The sequence below is a fragment of the Coregonus clupeaformis genome, chromosome 26, assembly GCF_020615455.1.
Source record: "Coregonus clupeaformis isolate EN_2021a chromosome 26, ASM2061545v1, whole genome shotgun sequence".
NCBI classification, from domain to species: Eukaryota; Metazoa; Chordata; class Actinopteri; order Salmoniformes; family Salmonidae; genus Coregonus; species Coregonus clupeaformis.
Genome location: NC_059217.1, coordinates 7,184,198 through 7,209,257, shown reverse-complemented (window position 1 = coordinate 7,209,257; position 25,060 = coordinate 7,184,198). Strand labels below are relative to the sequence as shown.

General features: G+C 43.8%; 1 protein-coding gene across 2 annotated transcripts; it reads right to left on the bottom strand.

The window, feature by feature from the left end:
• Positions 1-651: 651 nt before the first annotated feature.
• kdr (kinase insert domain receptor (a type III receptor tyrosine kinase)) lies at positions 652-25,060 on the bottom strand. 2 transcript variants are annotated; one of them, XM_041848788.2, is made up of 29 exons: positions 24,710-25,060; positions 23,514-23,610; positions 23,096-23,310; positions 22,749-22,870; positions 21,460-21,628; positions 20,968-21,104; positions 20,396-20,579; positions 20,058-20,178; positions 19,777-19,946; positions 19,375-19,531; positions 17,735-17,855; positions 17,535-17,643; positions 17,095-17,439; positions 16,796-16,942; positions 16,568-16,699; positions 14,969-15,075; positions 6,732-6,867; positions 6,514-6,618; positions 6,278-6,391; positions 5,759-5,847; positions 5,352-5,514; positions 4,802-5,019; positions 4,597-4,708; positions 4,317-4,416; positions 4,018-4,123; positions 2,114-2,262; positions 1,860-1,944; positions 1,689-1,774; positions 652-1,559 (listed from the first exon to the last, which is right to left on the bottom strand). In XM_041848788.2, the coding sequence occupies exons 1-29, from the start codon at positions 24,777-24,779 to the stop codon at positions 1,343-1,345; spliced, it is 4,083 nt and encodes a 1,360-aa protein (XP_041704722.2). In that variant the 5' UTR covers positions 24,780-25,060; the 3' UTR covers positions 652-1,342. The 2 variants fall into 2 exon arrangements, with proteins under 2 accessions (XP_041704722.2, XP_041704723.2); XM_041848789.2 differs by having other exon boundaries at positions 21,460-21,625.

Genomic DNA, 25,060 nt, shown 5'->3' with positions numbered 1-25,060 from the left:
TTTCATGGATTGGACAATTGAATATGGCAACTTTCAGGATGAATCAAACCACTGTATTATTTATTCATCCAATATATGTTTTGCTTGAAGGATCTCCAACCCTGTTTATGTATGATTCATAAATACTTTCCTAACCCTAAATAATCTACAATATCAGAGTATTTTTAAATCTACCAATTGGTGCAACAACAAAAAAAGGATACGAATATGTGTGTATAAAGATGGCTTGCTTTCATTGATTCCTATTCTGAACCCATTCTCTCGATATACAGTATATTCTAGTGAGCCTGTTGAGAAAATTCTAATTAAAGGTAAATAATATGTAAAGGGATGGCTTTAGATAAATGTACTGAAAACCCTATTGAATGAAAAATATGTTGGCCAGAAAGTGGGAGGGTTTTCAGCGGTTGAATTAAATGTATTCAGTGCACATCAGGGAGCCACGCCTGCAAAGCCTGTTACGCACATGCATAAGGTAAGGGTAAATACCAACTACTGAGAAGTGCTTCAATCAAAACGCGGACTATGGGTGGGAAAGTATTGTCTCCTCAAGGTCAATTTGACAGAGACAGGAAAAGACACACACACACACACACACACACACACACACACACACACACACACACACACACACAGGTCTACAAGTATATATCTACTTTATAAAACTAGTTACATTTATTACAAGTTTAGTACAGTAGAAATCAGTTTCAATCAAATAAGGTAAGTTATTATAACAAAGACAAAATTCATTGTAATAAACTGTACAATTGAGAGGCAAGAACAATCTAGAAAAAGCTAAACATCTGATAGAAACTTTTCCGAACAAAACATTTGAAGGTGTTGCATTTGATAAAACCACTTGTGTGAGATGTAGACTGGCTTCTCCAATAAAACACAATTGACAGAAAAAGAAAGAAAAAATAATGAAAACATTTGCTAATTCAATTGTCTCAAATTCCAGTTGCCATTTCCTGCAATTGAGGAAGTTGGCGGATTGCTTCTCAGGAAGTGGGTGTGTCCCTGTGGCTCCCCTGACCTTCCATCTACTGTGTAAACATGATAGCATTCCAAGGGTTTGCTAAAAACAGTGGTCTTTACAATGATGAATTATCGCATACAACCTTCATCAATCCCATTGAATATATTACATTTATCTCATAAGAAAATACTTTGACTGAATAAACAATGAAATGGATAAGGCACTACTACATGTGATGTCATTGTTCCTGATGGTAACCTGAGGGTACTGCTGTGTGCTGCAAAAACAGGCTCAAGGAGAGGGGTATATTTTGTGGGCATTTAGGGGAACAGTTCTGGTGATGATGGTGGTGACCATTAGGGGCTAAACAGGGGGTGCACTGTAGCGCACCTCAACACTGAACTTGTCTGCTGTTTTGGGCGGCAGTGGCTTCTTCTGGATGCTCCTCTTCATGATCATCTCCTCATTAGCATAAATGGGTGCGTCAGTGTCGTCTGAGTGGTAGCCTGACTGGTACCCACTCGTCTGATTGGACGACTCAGAGGCCAGAGACTCCTTACTCTTACATCGCTGGATGTGACTAGAGGAGGACAGGAACCATTTATAATCCAATGAACAAATACAGCAACAATCACACAAATGCTGTGAGAGTCCAGAGTATAACACATAACCATTGGGTTTGGGGGTTATGGGCCTCCTGTTTTCTCACCTGAAGTTGGACGTGCGGTGACGCTGATGGTCCAGACTCTTCATCTCCTCTGGTGATAGGCCCATACCGCTGTCCGTCTGACCATCCTGTAGGGAACACCCACATGGACTCAGATTATTGGCTGTTGATATGTAAGGGGGAGTAACACTGTGTAACCATGGAGACACTCACCATGACGCTGCTATGCTCCACAGGGATGTCATCAAAAGTCTTCACACTGAGTGGTCGACTGCACCTGTCACTCTGCTGGGAGAGCCTATAAGGAGGAGTGAGGGGGGTCAACAGCTAGGCCTCACAAGTTACACTAGCAACTAGCAAGTGTTCATACAAACTGCGCAAAGGTAGTCCACTATATTGGGGTTTCATTTGTGACAGATCAATGCGATGCTTGGTGTTAATTTGAGTCAGTGTGCATGCTTGCTGACCCGAGGGTGATGGGGGTGGTGTTGTCGCAGTGTATCTGGGGGACGTGGGTTTCCTCTCTGATGATCCTGGTGAAGGGGTTCCTGGGTTCAGGGCTGAGTGAGCCCCCCTCCACCTCCACTGCTGTCAGAGGGATGTAGTCCTTCCCATCCTGAAGGTAAACACACAACAATTACACTCTCAGACCTCACGCTCTCACCTCATACACACACAATAAGATGAACAAATGAACGTACCATGCACCTTCATAAATAAACTAGCACACATAATCAACACATGTACAGTGAGGGAAAAAAGTATTTGATCCCCTGCTGATTTTGTACATTTGCCCACTGATAAAGACATGATCAGTCTATAATTTTAATGGTAGGTTTATTTGGACAGTGAGAGACAGAATAACAACAACAAAAATCCAGAAAAACGCATGTAAAAAATGTTATAAATTGATTTGCATTTGAATGAGGGAAATAAGTATTTGACCCCTCTGCAAAACATGACTTAATACTTGGTGGCAAAACCCTTCTTGGCAATCACAGAGGTCAGACGTTTCTTGTAGTTGGCCACCAGGTTTGCACACATCTCAGGAGGGATTTTGTCCCACTCCTCTTTGCAGATCTTCTCCAAGTCATTAAGGTTTCGAGGCTGACGTTTGGCAACTCGAACCTTCAGCTCCCTCCACAGATTTTCTATGGGATTAAGGTCTGGAGACTGGCTAGGCCACTCAAGGACCTTAATGTGCTTCTTCTTGAGCCACTCCTTTGTTGCCTTGGCCGTGTGTTTTTGGGTCATTGTCATGCCTGAATACCCATCCACGACCCATTTTCAATGCCCTGGCTGAGGGCAGAAGGTTCTCACCCAAGATTTGACGGTACATGGCGCCGTCCATCGTCCCTTGGATGCGGTGAAGTTGTCCTGTCCCCTTAGCAGAAAAACACCCCCAAAGCATAATGTTTCCACCTACATGTTTGACGGTGGGGATGGTGTTCTTGGGGTCATAGGCAGCATTCCTCCTCCTCCAAACACGGCGAGTTGAGTTGATGCCAAAGAGCCCGATTTTGGTCTCATCTGACCACAACACTTTAACCTAGTTATCCTCTGAATCATTCAGATGTTCATTGGCAAACTTTAGACAGGCCTGTATATGTGCTTTCTTGAGCAGGGGGACCTTGCTGGCGCTGCAGGATTTCAGTCCTTCATGGCGTAGTGTGTTACCAATTGTTTTCTTAGAGACTATGGTCCCAGCTGCCTTGAGATCATTGACAAGATCCTCCCGTGTAGTTCTGGGCTGATTCCTCACCATTCTCATGAGCATTGCAACTCCACAAGGTGTGATCTTCCATGGAGCCCCAGGCCGAGGGAGATTGACAGTTATTTTGTGTTTCTTCCATTTGCGAATAATCGCACCAACTGTAGTCACCTTCTCACCAAGCTGCTTGGCGATGGTCTTGTAGCCCATTCCAGCCTTGTGTAGGTCTACAATCTTGTCCCTGACATCCTTGGAGAGCTCTTTGGTCTTGGCCATGGTGGAGAGTTTGGAATCTGATTGATTGATTGCTTCTGTGGACAGGTGTCTTTTATACAGATAACAAACTGAGATTAGGAGCACTCCCTTTAAGAGTGTGCTCCTAATCTCAGCTCGTTACCTGTATAAAAGACACCTGGGAGCCAGAAATCTTTCTGATTGAGAGGGGGTCAAATACTTATTTCCCTCATGAAAATGCAAATCAATTTATAACATTTTTGACATGTGTTTTCCTGGATTATTTTGTTGTTATTCTGTCTCTCACTGTTCAAATAAACCTAGCATTAAAATTATAGACTGATCATTTCTTTGTCAGCGGGCAAACGTACAAAATCAGCAGGGGATCAAATACTTTTTTCCCTCACTGTATGTACACAAACAGACCTGATGAGCGCTGGCCTGTAGCAGGTTTCCCAGATGTTCTACGAGCTCGGTGAAATTTGGTCTGTCTGTGGGTTTGTCTAGCCAGCAGTCCAACATGGTTTGATATCTAGGAGAACAATAGTCACCTGGTCATTTGTTAAATCATCACTGCAACACACTGCAATGGTGTCACATTGTTGTCTATAGCTTCTTGTGGCAGATTCTATTGGCAGATAATTGTATTTCACAGTCATAATGCAATTGAGCAGGCTTCAGTATGTAATGTAGTGTGATATGCCGTATATCAGTAGTCCACTCACATCTCAGTGGTGGCATAGTCTGGTGCTCTCATCCTGGTCCCTTCCTTCAACCTCCTGCAGAATGCCTCATCAATGCCAACACCAGGGTATGGAGATGCCCCTGTAGTGGAGAGAACAACCGTTATAATACAGTCACAGTGTGGTCATAATTTGGTCATAGTGTGGTCATATTGTGGTCATAGTGTGGTCATAGTGTGGTCATAGTGTGGTCATAGTGTGGTCATAGTGCGGCCACTAAGTGGTCAAGTTGGGTTTGAAGAGGTACTGTCACTTGGCTCACCCAGTGAGAAGATCTCCCAGAGTAGAATGCCAAAGGACCACACGTCGCTCTGTGTGGTATAGACCCGGTCAAAGATGGTCTCAGGAGCCATCCATTTCAGAGGGAGCCGCGCCTGTAGAGAGAATCACAGTTTATAAAACAGTTTATGAGACGTCATAATAACCACTGTTAGTGACTGAGGTACGGCGTGTTCTTAGTAGCTTACGTCTCCCTTGCGGACATAGTCGGGGTCCTTGTAGACGTCTCTGGCCAGACCAAAGTCACAGATCTTCACAACATTGTTTTCTGAGAGCAAGATGTTCCTAGCTGCCAGGTCCCGATGGATGCACTTGCGAGAGGATAGGAACTCCATGCCCTTGGCCACCTGGAAGCTGTAGCTGATCAGGTCCTCCATGGTCAAGTGCTCCTCCCACTCACAACTCCCTGCATGGGGTCAAATTGGGCATTTAGTAATAGCATATATATCATAACAAATACAGTGGAAAGTTTAAATGATCACATTATCACATCATACATTATACATTGTGATCAGTGAAGTTTTCTGCAAAAAAGGCTTCTAAAGTTTGTAATTTCCACTTTGAAATTAATTTCAGACTTGATTTGCCCTAACGATAAATGTATCAACCCCTACAAAAATGTACATCAATTATAATCCAAATAATAATTCAAATTAAGATCCTACATCTATATAAATCCTATTGGTGATATGTACAGTATTTGCATGTGGTGAGTATGGAGGTATAAAGCTGCAGTACCATCCTCCTCCTCTATGTGGCTAACAGAGCTCTCCTCTCCCAGTCTGGAGCAGACTGCTGTCCCAGTGCAAATGTCCAGGTGGGTGCTGGTCCCCAAACCCAGATCCCCTTCAGTCACGTCCTCCTCCATCCGCTCCCACTGACCTGACCGCGGCCGCCTCCTCTGTAACCATGGAGAAATGGCATGTCAAAGGATCAAGGACCAAAAGTCCAATAGAGAACTGGACTGGAAAACTCCTGGCCCTAGCAATACGACACGAAATGGAAGCTGGTAGATTCCAGCGGATCAGGCAGACAACATGAGAGCATCACAGAGAACAGTTGTGTAATGGTCTGGAATCAGTGTAACCACATCAGAGGCTGTCTGGGCTTTACAGACTGCTGTTTCTGGGGCATGGCTCATTTACCTTGAAGGGGCTGTATTCTCCACGCTTGCTCTTTAAGTAGCTGGAGAGGTTGCCATGTTTACAGTACTCCACAATCACCATCAATGGACCTGAGGGATGAAGGGAGATGGAGGGAGAAAAGGTTCAATATCAGAGGAACGTCATCACTTCACTGGAGCACTGTAGAATGTTTATGTGTAGTAAAGTAAGGGAAAGCGTAGGAGTGAGAAAGAGAGAGAGGACATGGAAACAGAGGCCCTCTTCCCCATTCCCGGAACATGGCTTCCTCTCTGCGGTTTGAGCAGATATACAATTAGGACAGATAGAGCATGCTCGTTATTCTCTGCCTCTCACCACTAATAAAGCAGACACTTCCTGATGAATACAATGTGCAGAACACAAATGGAAGAGGCGGAGGAAGGGGTGCCAAGAAAGGTAGAAGCAGAGATGTGAGAGAGAAAAAGAGGGGGAAAGAAAATAGGAAAGGAAATATGTAAAATATGAAATGTGTGAGTGTGTGTTCATAACGTGAAGACTCACTCCCTGGTTTGGTGCAGGCCCCCAGCAGGTTGACTACATTGAGATGATGGCCGATGTGGATGAGGATCTTCAGCTCTGACAACAGTGCACGGTACTCACTGGAGGTGGCTCCCTCTGTGGTGGGCAGAGATAAAACTCAGTCAGCTCATATAGTGTGTTTGTGTGTGTGTGTGTGTGTGTGTGTGTGTGTTGCTTGCATGTGTGTATGCCAGGGGATGAGAAGGAGGTGTACCCACCTTTCAGCATCTTGACTGCCACTGTAGTGCAGGTAGTGGCTTTCTCTATGCCAAAGGCAGCTGCCTCTACTACCTGTCCAAAAGCTCCTCGTCCCAATTGGTCACCTTCAAAACACACCATATATCATTTCAGACAGTGGATTTAAAACTTTAGTCTCACTTGTGTATAACGTCTCTTTCTCCAAAAAATATTACCCATAAGGATCTGAAAGTCTCACCTAGCTTCAGCCTGTCACGAGGGAACTCCCACTTGTTGGCATCGTATGTGAGCCTCTCACAGTGCTCGTCCATGGGCATGTCCTCAGATTCAAGGATGATGGACAGGTACCCTGTCTTCATGTCCCCATTATTTGGCTAGAGAGAGGGAGTTGAGAGAGAGAGAAATATACAGTACCAGTCAAAAGTTTGGACACACCTACTCATTCCAGGGATTTTCTTTATTTTTACTATTTTCTACATTGTAGAATAATAGTGAAGACAACAAAAAACTATGAAAACACATTTGGGATCATGTAATAACCAAAAACGTGTTAAACAAATCAAAATATATTTTTGATTCTTCAAAGTAGCCACCCTTTGATTTGATGACAGCTTTGCACACTCTTGGCATTCTCTCAACCAGCTTCACCTGGAATGCTTTTCCAACAGTCTTGAAGGAGATCCCACATATTCTGAGCACTTGTTGGCTGCTTTCCCTTCACTCTGCGGTCCGACTCATCCCAAACCACCTCAATTGTGGAGACCAGGTCATCTGATGCAGCACTCCATCACTCTCCTTCTTGGTACAATAGCCCTTACACAGCCTGGAGATGTGTTGGGTCATTGTCCTGTTGAAAAACAAGTGATAGTCCCACTAAGCCCAAACCAGATGGGATGGCGTATCACTGCAGAATGCTGTGATAGCAATGCTGGTTATGTGTGCCTTGAATTCTAAATAAATCACAGACAGTGTCACCAGCAAAGCACCCCCACACCATAACACCTCCTCCTCCATGCTTTACGGTGGGAAATACACATGCGGAGATCATCTGTTCACCCACACCGCGTTTCACAAAGACACTGAGGTTGGAACCAAAAATCTCCAATTTGGACTCCAGACCAAAGGACAAATTTCCACTGGTCTAATGTCAATTGCTCGTGTTTCTTGCCCCAAGCAGGTCTCTTCTTCTTATTGGTGTCCTTTAGTAATGGTTTCTTTGCAGCAATTCGACAATGAAGGCCTGATTCACACAGCCTCCTCTGAACAGTTGATGTTGAGATGTGTCTGTTACTTGAACTCTGTGATGTATTTATTTGGGCTGCAATTTCTGAGGCTGGTAACTCTAATGAACTTATCCTCTGCAGCAGAGGTAACTCTGGGTCCTCCTTTCCTGTGGCGGTCCTCATGAGAACCAGTTTCATCATAGCGCTTGATGGTTTTTGCGACTGCACTTGAAGAAACTTTCAAAGTTCTTGAAATGTTCCGTATTGACTGACCTTCATGTCCTAAAGTAATGATGGGCTGTCGTTTCTCTTGGCTTATTTGAGCTGTTCTTGCCATAATATGGACTTGGTCTTTTTTTAAATATTATTATTTATATATTTTTAAGGGGAAGATCAGCTTTAATATTGCAGATAGATTGTAACTTCCATCAATGTAATTGTCTGCATCACTTCCAATTCCCCATATGTTTTTTTTCTCTCGCAAATATATATAAATATATATATATATATATATATATATATATATATATATATATATATATATATATATATAAAACACACATACATATACATACATACATATACAGTTGAGGTAGGAAGTTTACATACACCTTAACCAAATACATTTAAACTCAGTTTTTCACAATTCCTGACATTTAATCCTTGTAAAAATTCCCTGTTTTAGGTCAGTTAGGATCACCACTTCATTTTAAGTATATGAAATGTCAGAATAATATTGGAGATAATTATTTATTTCAGCTTTTATTTATTTCATCACATTCCCTGTGAGTCAGAAGTTTACATTCACTCAAATAGTATTTGGTAGCATTGCCTTTAAATTGTTTAACTTGGGTCAAATGTTTCGGGTAGCCTTCCACAAGCTTCCCAAAATAAGTTGGGTGAATTTTGGCCCATTCCTCCTGACAGAGCTGGTGTAACTGAGTCAGGTTTGTAGGCCTCCTTGCTTACACACGCTTTTTCAGTTCTGCCCACAAATGTTCTATAGGATTGAGGTCAGGGCTTTGTGATGGCCACTTCAATATCTTGACTTTGTTGTCCTTAAGCCATTTTGCCACAATTTTGGAAGAATGCTTGGGGTCATTGTCCATTTGGAAGACCCATTTGCGACCAAGCTTTAACTTCCTGATTGATGTCTTGAGATGTTGCTTCAATATATCCACATAATTTTCCTTCCTCATGATGACACTGCTGGTCCTGCTCACACTGCCCTACCCTATGCTTTGACTTCTTTCTCCCCTCTCTCTCCAGATGAAATCTTGCGACTTGTGATGGCCGGCCGCCCAACAACCTGCCCGCTTGACCCTATCCCCTCCTCTCTTCTCCAGACCATCTCCGGTGACCTTCTCCCTTACCTCACCTCGCACATCAACTCATCCTTGACCGCTGGCTATGTCCCTTCCGTCTTCAAGAGAGCGAGAGTTGCACCCCTTCTCAAAAAACCAACACTCGATCCCTCCGATGTCAACAACTACAGACCAGTATCCCTTCTTTCTTTTCTCTCCAAAACTCTTGAGCGTGCCATCTTTAGCCAACTCTCTTGCTATCTCTCTCAGAATGACCTTCTTGATCCAAACCAGTCAGGTTTCAAGACTGATAATTCAACTGAGACTGCTCTTCTCTGTGTCACGGAGGCTCTCCGCACTGCTAAAGCTAACTCTCTCTCCTCTGCTCTTGTCCTTCTAGACCTGTCTGCTGCCTTTGATACTGTGAACCATCAGATCCTCCTCTCCACCCTCTCCGAGTTGGGCATCTCCAGCGCGGCTCACTCTTGGATTGCGTCCTACCTGACCAGTTGCTCCTACCAAGTGGCATGGCGAGAATCTGTCTCCGCACCACGTGCTCTCACCACTGGTGTCCCCCAGGGCTCAGTTCTAGGCCCTCTCCTATTCTCGCTATACACCAAGTCACTTGGCTCTGTCATATCCTCACATGGCCTCTCCTATCATTGCTACGCAGACGACACACAACTAATCTTCTCCTTTCCCCCTTCTGATAACCAGGTGGCGAATCGCATCTCTGCATGTCTGGCAGACATATCAGTGTGGATGACGGATCACCACCTCAAGCTGAACCTCGGCAAGACGGAGCTGCTCTTCCTCCCGGGGAAGGACTGCCCGTTCCATGATCTCGCCATCACGGTTGACAACTCCGTTGTGTCCTCCTCCTAGAGGGCGAAGAGCCTTGGCGTGACCCTGGACAACACCCTGTCATTCTCCGCTAACATCAAGGCGGTGACCCGATCCTGTAGGTTCATGCTCTACAACATTCGGAGAGTACGACCCTGCCTTACACAGGAAGCAGCACAGGTCCTAATCCAGGCACTTGTCATCTCCCGTCTGGATTACTGCAACTCGCTGTTGGCTGGGCTCCCTGCCTGTGCCATTAAACCCCTACAACTCATCCAGAATGCCGCAGCCCGTCTGGTGTTCAACCTTCCCAAGTTCTCTCACGTCACCCCGCTCCTCCGCACACTCCACTGGCTTCCAGTTGAAGCTCGCATCTGCTACAAGACCATGGTGCTTGCCTACGGAGCTGTGAGGGGAACGGCACCTCCGTACCTTCAGGCTCTGATCAGTCCCTACACCCAAACGAGGGCATTGCGTTCATCCACCTCTGGCCTGCTGGCCCCCCTACCTCTGCGGAAGCACAGTTCCCGCTCAGCCCAGTCAAAACTGTTCGCTGCTCTGGCACCCCAATGGTGGAACAAGCTCCCTCACGACACCAGAACAGCGGAGTCACTCACCACCTTCCGGAGACACTTGAAACCCCACCTCTTTAAGGAATACCTGGGATAGGATAAAGTAATCCTTCTACCCCCCCTTACCCCACCCCAAAGAAAGAAAAAAAATACATATTGTAAAGTGGTTATCCCACTGGCTATAAGGTGAATGCACCAATTTGTAAGTCGCTCTGGATAAGAGCGTCTGCTAAATTATGAAAATGTAAATGTAATGCCATCTATTTTGTGAAGTGCACCAGTCCCTCCTGCAGCAAAGCACCCCCACAGCATGATGCTGCCACCCCCGTGCTTCACGGTTGGGATGGTGTTCTTCGGCTTGCAAGCAACCCCCTTTTCCCTCCAAACATAATGATGGTCATTATGGCAAACAGTTCTATTTTTGTTTCATCAGACCAGAGGACATTCCTCCAAAAAGTACGATCTTTGTCCCCATGTGCAGTTGCAAACCGTAGTCTGGCTTTTTTATGGCGGTTTTGGAGCAGTGGCTTCTTCCTTGCTGAGCGGCCTTTCAGGTTATGTCGATATAGGACTCGTTTTACTGTGGATATAGATACTTTTGTACCTGTTTCCTCCAGCATCTTCAGAAGGTCCTTTGCTCTTGTTCTGGGATTAATTTGCACTTTTCGCACTAAAGTACGTTCATCACTAGGAGACAGAATGCGTCTCCTTCCTGAGCGGTATGACAGCTGAGTGGTCCCATGGTGTTTATACTTGCGTACTATTGTTTGTACAGATGAACGTGGTACCTTCAGGAATTTAGAAATTGCTCCCAAGGATGAACCAGACTTGTGGAGGTCTACAATTATTTTTCTGAGGTCTTGGCTGAATTCTTTTGATTTTCCCATGATGTCAAGCAAAGAGGCACTGAGTTTGAAGGTAGGTCTTGAAATACATCCTTAAAGGCACAGTCAACTTAGTGTATGTAAACTTCTGACCCTCTGGAATTGTGATACAGTGAATTATAAGTGAAATAATCTGTAAACAATTGTTGGAAAAATTACTTGTGTCATGCACAAAGTAGATGTCCTAACCGACTTGCCAAAACTATAGTTTGTTAAAAATAAATTTGCGGAGGGGTTGAAAAACGAGTTTCAATGACTCCAAGTGTTTGTAAACTTCCGACTGTATATACATATCCTTTAAAAAAAATATATATTTCCCTTTATTACTTTCCAACCCCACCACCCCTCCCCTAATTGGAGAAAACTAGTGAACAACAACGCTTAGGCCTCTACTTCCATCTTATACATACTATATACATTTTATGGACACAGTCAATTTTACAGTAATTCTATTTTGTTTGTTTTTACTCCTGAACTTCCTCTACCCTCAACCTCTCTGATCATTTTCATGATGTCCATCTGGTTTGCTTCTATATGCCATATATTTTTTATTGTGCTCTTTCACAAAAGCTCTCAACCTATAACCTATATACTTATTATGGCCACAGTATGCTTTACATTAGTTATCTTGTTGTTATTAGTTGTTGTTAGTTGTTATTAGTCCCATCCTTCAGCTCCATTCAACACCTCCCATCTACAGTGGGGAAAAAAACGTATTTAGTCAGCCACCAATTGTGCAAGTTCTCCCACTTAAAAAGATGAGAGAGGCCTGTAATTTTCATCATAGGTACACGTCAACTATGACAGACAAATTGAGATTTTTTTTCTCCAGAAAATCACATTGTAGGATTTTTAATGAATTTATTTGCAAATTATGGTGGAAAATAAGTATTTGGTCACCTACAAACAAGCAAGATTTCTGGCTCTCACAGACCTGTAACTTCTTCTTTAAGAGGCTCCTCTGTCCTCCACTCGTTACCTGTATTAATGGCACCTGTTTGAACTTGTTATCAGTATAAAAGACACCTGTCCACAACCTCAAACAGTCACACTCCAAACTCCACTATGGCCAAGACCAAAGAGCTGTCAAAGGACACCAGAAACAAAATTGTAGACCTGCACCAGGCTGGGAAGACTGAATCTGCAATAGGTAAGCAGCTTGGTTTGAAGAAATCAACTGTGGGAGCAATTATTAGGAAATGGAAGACATACAAGACCACTGATAATCTCCCTCGATCTGGGGCTCCACGCAAGATCTCACCCTGTGGGGTCAAAATGATCACAAGAACAGTGAGCAAAAATCCCAGAACCACACGGGGGGACCTAGTGAATGACCTTCAGAGAGCTGGGACCAAAGTAACAAAGCCTACCATCAGTAACACACTACGCCGCCAGGGACTCAAATCCTGCAGTGCCAGACGTGTCCCCCTGCTTAAGCCAGTACATGTCCAGGCCCGTCTGAAGTATGCTAGAGTGCATTTGGATGATCCAGAAGAGGATTGGGAGAATGTCATATGGTCAGATGAAACCAAAATAGAACTTTTTGGTAAAAACTCAACTCGTCGTGTTTGGAGGACAAAGAATGCTGAGTTGCATCCAAAGAACACCATACCTACTGTGAAGCATGGGGGTGGAAACATCATGCTTTGGATGCTGTTTTTCTGCAAGGGACCAGGACGACTGATCCGTGTAAAGGAAAGAATGAATGGGGCCATGTATCGTGAGATTTTGAGTGAAAACCTCCTTCCATCAGCAAGGGCATTGAAGATGAAACGTGGCTGGGTCTTTCAGCATGACAATGATCCCAAACACACCGCCCGGGCAACGAAGAAGTGGCTTCGTAAGAATCATTTCAAGGTCCTGGAGTGGCCTAGCCAGTCTCCAGATCTCAACCCCATAGAAAATCTTTGGAGGGAGTTGAAAGTCCATGTTGCCCAGTGACAGCCCCAAAACATCACTGCTCTAGAGGAGATCTGCATGGAGGAATGGGCCAAAATACCAGCAACAGTGTGTGAAAACCTTGTGAAAACGTACAGAAAACGTTTGACCTGTGTCATTGCCAACAAAGGGTATATAACAAAGTACTGAGAAACTTTTGTTATTGACCAAATACTTATTTTCCACCATAATTTGCAAATAAATTCATTAAAAATCCTACAATGTGATTTTCTGGAAAAAATATTCTCATTTTGTCTGTCATAGTTGACGTGTACCTATGATGAAAATTACAGGCCTCTCTCATCTTTTTAAGTGGGAGAACTTGCACAATTGGTGGCTGACTAAATACTTTTTTTCCCCACTGTATCTCTTAACACCATCCATATTGGATTTTTTATTTGCCATATATTTTTCAACTGTACTGTGATGTTTCACAAAAGTTCTGAACCCTTCTATTCTCATTGTTTCTACAGATTGTAAATTGAAAATAAACATTTTTGCTAAAAGTATTATTATAGTATTGATCGATTGACTATGACTTTTCAAATCACCCAGTAGTGCTATCTGCAGGGTTAGCTCCAGGTAAATATTGCAATCCTTCAGCCATTCCTGGACCTGTGACCAAAAACAAGCTACAAATGGACAGTACCAAAACAAATGATCTAATGATTCTGTCTCTTCGCAGCAAAATCTACAGAGCTGAGAAGATTGTATCCCCCTTATAAATAACATTCTATTGGTAGCAATAATTTTGTATAATAATTTAAATTGAAAAATTCTAAGTTTTGAATCCAGCGTTGTGTTGCGTATCACACTATGCCATGGAATCGGTACGTCAAAAATCTCTTCCCAACTATTTTGCAATCTATATGGGACGGCTGTCAATCCTTTGGTCCTTAAATGAAACTGGTATACTTTTTAATTGATTGGACTTTTACCAAATAGGGCTATCTTCTGTATACCCCCTACCATGTCACAACACAACTGATTGGCTCAAATGCATTAAGAAGGAAAGAAATTCCACAAATTAACTTTTAAGAAGGCACACCTGTTAATTAAAATGCAATAAAGCGGTGACTACCTCATGAAGCTGGTTGAGAGAATGCGACAAGTGTTCAAAGCTGTCATCAAGGCAAAGAGTGGCTATTTGAAGAATTTGTTTAACACTTTTTTAGTTACTACATGATTCCATATGTGTTATTTCATAGTTTTGATGTCTTCACTATTATTCTACAATATAAAAAATAGTTAAAATAAAGAAAAACCCTTGAATGAGTAGGTGTGTCCAAACTTTTGACTGGTACTGTATATATTTTTACTATATTACATATTTTCTATAATGACCTACAGATATAGTGCCTTCAGACATTTCCCCTGATGGATGGAAAGCCCCGTTTTATGTTTATATATGAATGTGTGTCTATGAGAGTTTGTCTATGAGAGAGTGAGTTAGTCCCCTCTCAGTGCCTCTGCTGGTCCATCAGATAGAAGCCATGCCAGGCCCAGCCAGTGATGGAGGGACTGAGCTACGTGAATTCTGGCAGCAGAATGTGGCTCTGTTGTTCCCCAACACAAAGGAGAGTAGACACTGAGCTAGACCAGTCACTTCTCATCTGTCAGACCCATCCGTCTGTGTGTATGGCTGTGTGTGTATGTGACTGTGCAGAGGGGTGTGGAAAGGAGGGAAAGGGGATGAGTAGAGCAGTCTTACTCTTTTCCTGCTGCGGATGACGAAGACGATGAGTAGCCAGAAGAACATGGCGATGACCACAGAGCCAATAGGAACAATCAGCTCTACATTAGTCTTCTCCTCTGCTCCTACAACCAAAACAATAACCAGAGTGAGTATGAACTAGTATGAACTACAGTAAACGGTACAAGAGTATTTACCTCTTCATTACTCAGTCGTTCTATATGTATGTCAGTCAGTACACATTATTTTTAAACTATTTCTTTACAGACCATGTCAGTCAGATCTATTGTCAATCACTTGAAAAAAAGTTATATTTAATTTAAATTGTTCATAGTTTTGTGTTTTTCCTTTTGAAATAGATTTTCTCTGTCAATTTGGAATTTGGAGAATTTGCCAATTACAACGGGCTTTGGCTGTAAATCAGTACCAAGCTAGGAGGAACACGGTTTCAGGAAACCTGTGTGTCTGTGTGCGTGTTTGTATTGGAGGAAGGGCACTGTTGGAATTCAGGCTGTGAGCAGACCTGATATTCTATCTAGTCATAACAAATATTCTGGGGCCAGCATCACTCTGGCCAAAGTCAACCTGGAAAAAAACTGTAATTTCACTATACGTCTGTGACTACAAGTTGTAGAACCCTAATGATCTACCCCCATGTTGACACCCTACTCCTTCTCTCTCTTTCCATCTCTATCCCCTTTTCTCTCTTTCGCCAAATATTCCTCTCTCGTCATCCGCCCACGTATAACAGGAACTTCTCGTTAGTGAGCTGAGGCAGCCTCTGTCCTCTGTCCTGTCTCGTTAGTGAGGCTCACTGGTGCCTGAGAGACCCTGAGCTCTGACTGGGTGCCGGGCCGGTGGCCAGTGGCTTGTGGCGGGGGCTGGGTCACGTAGGTCCTACAGATGTAGGATCTTAATTTGAGCCAGTTTGCTACAGAAGGAAAATAATCCTGCAGCAACATTAAATGTAAATTATTATGTGGATTATAATTAATGGACATTTTTTGTAGGGGTTAATACATTTTTTGTTAGGGCAAATCAAGTCTGACATTTTAAAGTGGAAATTACAAACTTTAGAAGCCTTTTTAAACCTTAAATACACTGCAAGTTTGCAGAGTGATCAAATTAAGATCCTACATCTGTAACTGGTCACTCTGTATGTCTGTTTGTTTGTTGCTGTGTCTCAGTGTTCTGGGTCGGCCCCTCCCTTTGTCCTTGTTGGGCTTCTTATTGTTTGGTATTCTGAAACTCCCAGGAGGATGTGCTCTAACAGGGCCCGCTTCCTGCTCCGTGGGGGAACACTTATTTGTACACTTCATCTTTGATATAACAGAATGGGGAGGTGAATCAGGGGAACCTTGAGGCCAGCTATTTAAAACATCTATAAATGAATGAATGGGAGTTTATGGGTAAGACATCATGAGTAAAACTGAACAAATTAATTGTGGTATGAATCCCTCTTTGGTTATGGCAGTACCTTCTTTTGGTTATAAATATACCACCAGAGAACAGGAAATACAGGCATTTTGACATACTGCATTATGTCTGCAGGGTGATTAGTGGTGGCTGTTTCCTGTCCTGTGATCCATTTTCCCGTAGTGGGAGGGAGAGACTGACCTTCAGTGATAAGGTAGGTCTGAGATGTGTCGCAGCCCCGGCTGTTACAGGCAGTACAGGTATACAGACCACCGTCCTCCTTCTTCACACGCTGGATTGTCAGGGTTTGGTTCAATCGGCTCAGAATCACACCTGTGGCAAAAAAAGAACTTGGCATTAATACCAATATTGTACTGTACGTAACACAAAGTAGAAGTGGTATTAGTAACCATTGAGTCATGCCCTTACCTGAGCCCTCCACCACTGTTTGGTTGTGTTTGGTCCACATCACGGTCGGGGTGGGTGTACCGGTCACCTCACATATTAGCATGGTCGTCGCACTGACGTTCACTCTCTGGTCTGTCAAATTGTTCAGGATCCTCGCGGCCTCAAGAGCTAAAAAAACAAACAAGAAGTCAGGCCTCTAAAGATTTTGCCAAACACTAGACTAGATCTAGAAAGCTGCGCTACCCATGAGAGGACCTGTGAGAGTGGTCCAAGTGATTGTGGAGATGACTGATAAATATGGTCCAGGTACAGATCCATACCTCTGAGGGTGAGGTGTCGGAGGAGACAGGTCCTCTCCCCAGTCTTGATGTTCTCCACCTGGCAGGCGTACACCCCCTGGTCCCCCCGAGACACGTTGGCCAGGGGCAGCTCCAGGGTGACGTTGGTGCCGTGCAGCCCAGAGAGGACAGCCTGGGACAGGGGCTGCTGGGACAGGGACAGGGCCCGACAGGGCTGCACGGCTGGGACCTGTTCTGGGTCAAACACATTGCCCACACGGAACCAGGCCAGATTTCCATAGATCAGCCTGTCTGCCTTACACCTCAAAACCACCTGGTCCTGCTCAATGGGCTGATGGGACGGAGACACACTCAGCTCCAAACCACCTGTAGAGTAGACAATCACACACACACACTTAATCATGACGATGCACCAATGAACACAAACAGAAAGAACAGAAGAAGCATAAAAAGAAGCTTACGTGTCACATGGAAGACGATGATGCGTGAATCTTGTCCCGCTTTGTTAGAAGTCAGGCATTTGTAGAGGGCGTGGACCTTGGCTTTCTGGATCTTCAGAGAACTCACAGTCTGCAGACAAACATGATCTTTACTATTATTTTACTAATTAATTGATATAATAATGACTGAAATCATTTAGAGAGGAAGGAATGGTATTTACCTTGTGTAGGTGATCTGTGTCAGTGCTAATTCGGTCGATAGGATTCTGCCCTGTGGTATTGCTGATGTCCCTCCATTTGGTACAGTCCTCCAGCTTGACCCCAGAGTTCACCACTCCTGACCTGCAGGACAAAACCAAAATCACTCCACTGACACACTGCTATTATCAGACACAAGAAATCCATATAACCACAGCACCGTAGATACACAAACACAAATAAACATACACACACACACACAAATATAAAAAGAGCACTATGACCTTTATAAATACAATATGTAGATCCCTGATCTATTGGTCTATTGGTCCCTGTTCTCAGCTGGGAGATGGTTATTTCAGGAGAGGTTACGTCATTTATTTACAGACTGGAGTGGGTGGGATTGTCAACAAAGACACACCACTACAGTAGAGACCAGAACTCAAACAAAGGAGCAAGATAAAAGAGATGCATAGAAATAGACACAGAGAGAGAGAGAGAGAGAGAGAGAGAGAGAGAGAGAGAGAGAGAGAGAGAGAGAGAGAGAGAGAGAGAGAGAGAGAGAGAGAGAGAGAGAGAGAGAGAGAGAGAAAGAGAGAAAAAGAAAGAGAGAGAGAGAGAGAGAGAGAGAGAGAGAGAGAGAGAGAGAGAGAGAGAGAGAGAGAGAAAGAGAGAGAGAGAGAGAGAGAGAGAGAGAGAGAGAGAGAGAGAGAGAGAGAGAGAGAGAGAGAGAGAGAGAGAGAGAGAGAGAGAGAGAGAGAGAGAGAGAGAGAGAGAGAGAGAGAGAGAGAGAGAGAGAGAGAGAGAGAGAGAGAGAGAGAGAGAGAGAACATGAAAATGATCTGTGAAACGGGGAGCCAGAGAGTGATGGAGTGATGGTGGTAGTGAAGGATAGAGGGAAGACGAGGAGGTAGAGATGGGGTTGCACAGGAAGAAGCCTTTAGACAGAGTAGTGCACTGGGAACAACAGGAAACCCTGACCAGGGCTGAGGAAGTGCTTGGATGTGCAGGCTGAAGATAAGGCCTTACTGTTGGTCTGTACAGTAGACTGGACCATACACTCCAACCCCTCTATCAACAATCCTCACATTACTGCATACCTGAGGGGCCCATTCACTAATCACAACCCATTCTGAAGCCCCAGCTCTACCCAATCAACATCTTCCTAAGAGACTCAATCATCAAAGTTCTCTGGAATACAAGGCTATCCATAATCCATAGAGAATACTGGAATCATATAAAAATACATACAAAACCATACAAACACACAAAGATAAGATTGGTTTTTCTCAGTCTAACGCTCCCTGGTGTTTTTTAATTATGCACGCAATTTATTGTGAGAAGTATGAATCACATCCTATAATCTGATGCAGGTCACAGGGCACACTCATTGTCTCTGTTAATGCTTTCATCAACATCTAGAATGCTGATCTTCCTCCACAGAATCAACAACATGTTGACAATGACCGGCAGGGTGAGGTTACACACACACACACACACACACACACACACACACACACACACACACACACACACACACACACACACACACACACACACACACACACACACACACACACACACACGTGTACGAGCACGCACCATGCAGACACGCACTCACGCACGTTCGCGCACACACGCACACAGTGAACGTGAGACTTACTGAAAGAGGATTGGGCAGTCCTCTCTGGACATCCACTGCCATTGGATGCGTGTGGGGGTGGGGATTCCACGGGCAGTGCACCTGAGGGTGGGGCTGCTGCCGTACATGTGAACATCAGTGTCCACAGCAACCTCCTTCTCAATGATATGGGGAGGGACTGAGGAGACATGAACCATGACTTGAAAGGTGCAAACTTCATTTGGCCCTAGGCTAAGTGCAGTGTGAACACAGCAATGGTCACATCACAGTTGAAGCCTAAAACAGAGGTACAGCATAAAGGAGAAAGCGAGAGGGGGGAATTATAGGACAAATGGGAGGGAGGAGCAAGAGAGGAGAGGAAGAGAAGACTGGAGAGAGTAATGAGAGAGGAATGGGAGATAGGAGAGGGGAGGAGGTACATACCATTGACCAAGAGCTGGACGGAGCGTCTCTGCTCTTCTTTTGTTATCTTATTGATCAAGACCACGGTGTAATTCCCAGCATCCTTTTCAGCTAGGCCAAGGATCATGAGAGAGTCCCTGGCAGGTTTAAATCTATAGTCATCCTTATAGATAGGCTGGCCATTCTTATACCTGCAGAAATAAGGACAGGTTACATTTACACAAATACCTAGTATACATCGAATACAATACAAACTACTGCAAGCATATACAGTATATCATTACTGTACATGATCAACGTACCATCTGACTGTAGGTTCTGGGTAGGCGTCGAACTTGACTGGGATCTTAATGGTCTGGGCTCTGGCGTTCACCCCCAGAACATTAACCCACTTGTGGTCATCGAAATCAATAAAAGGCTTTTCTAATGACAACAAAAACAACATAAACAGTGTCACCTAACATAGTCATCAAAACAATTAAATGTCACAAAGTAACATTATCGATTATTGTGCAATAAATCCAGACCAATGTAAATTATTAATCTAAGACAATAAGAGGATATCCGCAAAAACGTTTAAAAACCTCCAGACTATGTACCTTGGGCAACAGATGTGGCTTAAACTACTAAGTGTACCTACCAAAGACCACAAGAGATGCAGATGCAGTTTTGACCATCTGTCCACTGGAGGCTGTGCAGGTGTACTTTCCTGTGTAGTTGCCGGTCACGTTCTCCACTATGAGTGTGTTGGACAGTTCCAGAGAGTTCCACAGCTTCTTCTTGTGTGACGTGGTGTAGGTCCGCACAGAGCCATTCACTGGGGCCTGCAAGTGGGGCAGAAGGAAGAGTGAGGGGATAAGAGCATTGTAAATCAACCTAAAGACTGGTATAAGTGCACATGAGAAGATAATGCCATGAATGATATAAGGGCAGCATTGAACTGAAGTTATGTTTAAAAAACGTTCCTGAAAGCAGGAAGTAAGGATGAAACCTTGGGAGTAAGAGGAAGTGAGATATCATATGATATCCCTCTCTTGACTGGAATATGTCTATGGTGAGTCAGGTCAGCGTCAATATCATCACCATGTCTATGATTTCAGTGTTTGGTGGAATGCGATGAGTAACGTCGGTCAATAAAGCCTGAGTCAGTGATTTCATGTGCATTTAGTAATCACAGGCTGTCTATAAAAGTGGGCCATGCAGGGTACTGACCAGGCTGATAGGGTGTGTCCAAGTGAAGTCGATGGCCACGTTGAGCTCTGTGTAGGCAGTGCAGTTTAGCACCAATCTCTCCCCCACAGACAGCCTCTCATGTGCCGGGGTCAGGGTGAGGTCATGGATCTTATATCCTGCGGAAAAGGGAGGGGAGACACAGCGGAGCGGTGAGCAGGCTATTGTTCTCCTGAGACTCACAAACACACACACACAGTTATGTAAACACAAATAAACACAAACTTAGATTGACACTTTCAATGACACCTTGGCACTGTATCTACAGTAAGTCATACATACAGTGGATCAAATAGGATTCATACACTAAACTAAAACATTTACATTTTAGCAGACGCTCTTATCCAGAGCGACTTACAGTTAGTGAGTGCATAAATTTTTTATACTGGTCCCCCCGTGGGAAACGAACCCACAACCCTGGTGTTGCAAGCGCCATGCTCTACCAACTGAGCTACAGTTACCTAACCCACTTACCAACAACAGCAACAATGTAGAGAGGTGACTTGTAGGTCTCATTGCGTATGTGTGTCTGACAGAAGACCACTCCAGCGTAGCTGATCAGGTGACTGGGGACTGAGAAACCCTTCATGCTATCCCAAAAAATGTCCTTCCCGTTCGGATAGAGTTCTTTCTTGGGAAACTTCTGACAAAAAGGACACAGAATAAAAAAAGAAAAACAAATTACAGATACATCACAACATTGCATCGATTTGACAAAACGGAGTAAAGCTGGTTCTATGCTGGTTGACTCTATCTAGTGGTGCTGATCGACCAACCCTCACATGGAAATTATGAGTGATGTTTTACCACTTGATCAGCACTGGCTAGGTCAGAGGGCGTTGTGGTTTTTCCAACACTCATTTTCAGTAAAATGTCCTATGAACCATATAGGCCATATACGAGGTCCCAGAGTTCTAATACTGACTGAAGGTGGGGACAACCCAGATAGGAAATGGAAACTCAGTTTATTGTTCCCCTGATCTGACATGAAAACAATGCAACAGACTCAGAATCACAACTGACATTATCTGCCGCCCACAAAGCCTGCAGTCTAACGAAACATACCTAAGAGAGCAAGGTCTTTACCAACTGGCTTTGTTGACAGAGTAGCAGCACAAATGTAGGCTACTTCATGTAGTTAGACTATAGGAAAGGCAGGTTTGAGGTGAAGCAGGTTTAGTTGTCAACTTTAGACAAAATAAGACACGATAGAATAACTTCTGGAATTTTGACTACATTCTGAACAGAATATATTGCATGTATCCCATACTGTACATACTGTTCTGTGTTTTAATGTCTTTAAAGACATGCTCCAGAACATTGGTAACTACTAAGTATTTTTCAAACCTGCCTCTTGTGTAGTTCATACATGCATAATCTATTAGCAGAATTACTGTCTTGCCTCAATTAGCCACGGAATCCCTAGTTTGAAAGCAACTGTTTTTCTGGAAGCTGTCCTGTGCAATTATCCCTACATTTTCCCCCACGTGGGCCAGTCCCCTAGCATCTTCAAGTTCTATCCAATAAGCTTCAGCTCCTCGCCATTTGAGTGACAGCTAGCAAGATGCACACACAGCAGAGCGAGACAGAGCAATGATGTAGTGCACATATCTGCATATACAGTATGTGACGTAGTACGCAATTTTCGGGGACCACTTTTGACTGGTGAGTGCTACTTTCAGAACTACTGGCTAAAAAGTATACAAACGTATGCCTTAAAATGTCCCCCAAAAGGACAATAAAGTCAGTGGATCTGTCCTTACGGTATGTAGCGTGACATTGAGATCTTCCACAGACCCTCGGCATGGGATGACCACCTGCACTCCCTCACTGATGAACACAACCTCATAGTCCTTGTCAGAGGGCACAAATGGCACTTTATAGTCTGAAATAAAACACAAATACATAAAGAAGTCATGAGACGTCATGAGAGTCAACAACATACACTGTATGTAATCCATACTGTACATACATCAGATCAGGTAGGCTCATTATTAAGGCAGATCTAAGCAGCTCTTGGGTCAGATAGTAAAGATTACCCATTGGGTCAAGCTTTAGGGATTCGGTAAGCCTACTTGTCATTCCAAAGTGAGGTAATGATGATGCACACCTTGGACATGGACATAAACGGCCACAGAGGTTTTGCTATCCTCCACCGCCAGGTCTTTGTAGGAGCACTGATACTTTCCAGTCTCATTGACGGTGGCCGAGGAAATGTGTAATGTGATGCAGAAGAATCCTGACCCACTGCAGTCTACTGTGGAGAGACGACTGCCAGCACGGCTGCGATTATAGGATGTGGTCCATTCCAGGTTCTGACGGCCACTGCAGATCCAAAGAACAGAGTGAGAACGATGATCGTTAGTAGGGGAAGAGTTTGATGGATGGATAGATGGATGGTTGACTTATATGGAGACTCATTATGTGAGGTAGTTGATATCGGTTTTAAGACCATTTGAGTTATGTTTGTGGCCGTATTTGCCAGGCTTCTGGAGAAGAGTGGCCCATCAGGTTCCTGTATGTCTCACCTGCAGGTAATCTCCAGTGTGTCTGAGGTGTTGATCCTGAGGACTTTGTCCTGGATGCTCAGTGTTGGGGGGTCAGGCATGAACCTGAGTTCTAATGCTGTAGGAATGGAGAGGTAAACAGTCAGTCAATCACCCTGATGATTGACTTATCTCAACAGTTCAGTCAGCATTAGCACACAGTGGAGACCAATATGAGACTGCTCACTCTCATGTCAAACCAACATTAAATCATGTGTATAGAAAGAGTGGGAGACTCCCGGAGAGTAGAGTGGGAGTGAGGGCTGAACATGAAATCAGATGGGTAATGGTTCCTATCCCAACTATGATTATGCTCTCCTATATCAAATCTCAGAATCCATACCAGACTCCTCAAACACACTAGTTTATTCTCTGCAACTAGAATGTTGATAGCTAGAACACAAAATAATAAATGTGTAAGTCAATGATAAAATGAAGTTTCATTAATCATTCCAACAGTGGAAAGCACAGACGGGAGAATTTTTTTTCATCCATGGCGTGGACTCTATGGACTCTGTGGCAATTTTTCCACTCCTGCAGCAAATGGCGGAGCGGAGCGGAGCTGTGTCAAAACAGGAAGCCACGGCAGATGGGCCGGGTCAGGCTCAATAGCCCAGCTCTGTGTCGCCTAAGGTGGGGTTCCTGTTCCAGAGGATACGGCCTCCCAGAGAGGGCCTGGACACCTTCTGTACATGCTGAAATGTGGACTATTTAGCCCCAAATACTCCAACATTTCTGTGACAGTTCAATATTACTGGTGTCTTTGATTAGCGTACTGATCCAAAGAATATGAAAATGAAGTGTAGCACCAGAGTATTGAGGGGAGGAACATGTGTTGTCTCAATGGTCATTTGCTATACTGCCTCAAGTGAAGTGTCAAAATGGATTGTTAAAATGATTGAGGGATAAGGGCCAGGGGTAATGAGGGCCAAGAGGAATTGTAACTGACCTATGCACATAAGAATCATCAGAGCCACTGCTAACACATTGTAATTATGTAATGCATCACATTTTATACTTGGCAAGTTCTTCTGATAAACATCTAAATACAGTTGTTAGTTTTAGTAAAGTAACAATATACCACAATTGACACACATAAAGGTAGCCTAAGATGCCAATGTTTTCTGAACATATTAAACTGAATCATTTTGATCAATATGCTTTCTGTTTCATCTTACCAATCACCCTGCTGACTCCCAGAAGAATGCCCACGAAATGTAAAGTCATGACGGAGAATGCCTTTGCCATCGTCGACAATAGAGATGGATTGTCCCCGCATTAACACGCAATATGCAAAGTTCACTCCAGAAAGTAATCCAAGGCTATCCGTTCATCACCTCTTCATGCACACTGACGATATTTGTCTATTCCACTGGACAATTTTTAAAAAAATGCTGAGCCAAAAACACAAGGAACTGAATAAAATTGATAATCCTCCTTCACAGCAGTGCAACTAGACTACAGTCTGACAGTGAGTCGTGATCAACAGTTTGGCGCCTGAGTCCCAGTGGAGTTGATGGGTCGCTCTG

Coding starts and splice junctions, on each gene's coding strand:
- kdr (XM_041848788.2), bottom strand. CDS start 24,779: ATGGCAAAGGCATTCTCCGTCATGACTTTACATTTCGTGGGCATTCTT. Junction 20,580..20,967: donor GGACACACCCTATCAGCCTG/GTCAGTACCCTG, acceptor CCCCACTTGCAG/GCCCCAGTGAATGGCTCTGT. Junction 4,124..4,316: donor GACTATGCCACCACTGAGAT/GTGAGTGGACTA, acceptor TTGTTCTCCTAG/ATATCAAACCATGTTGGACT.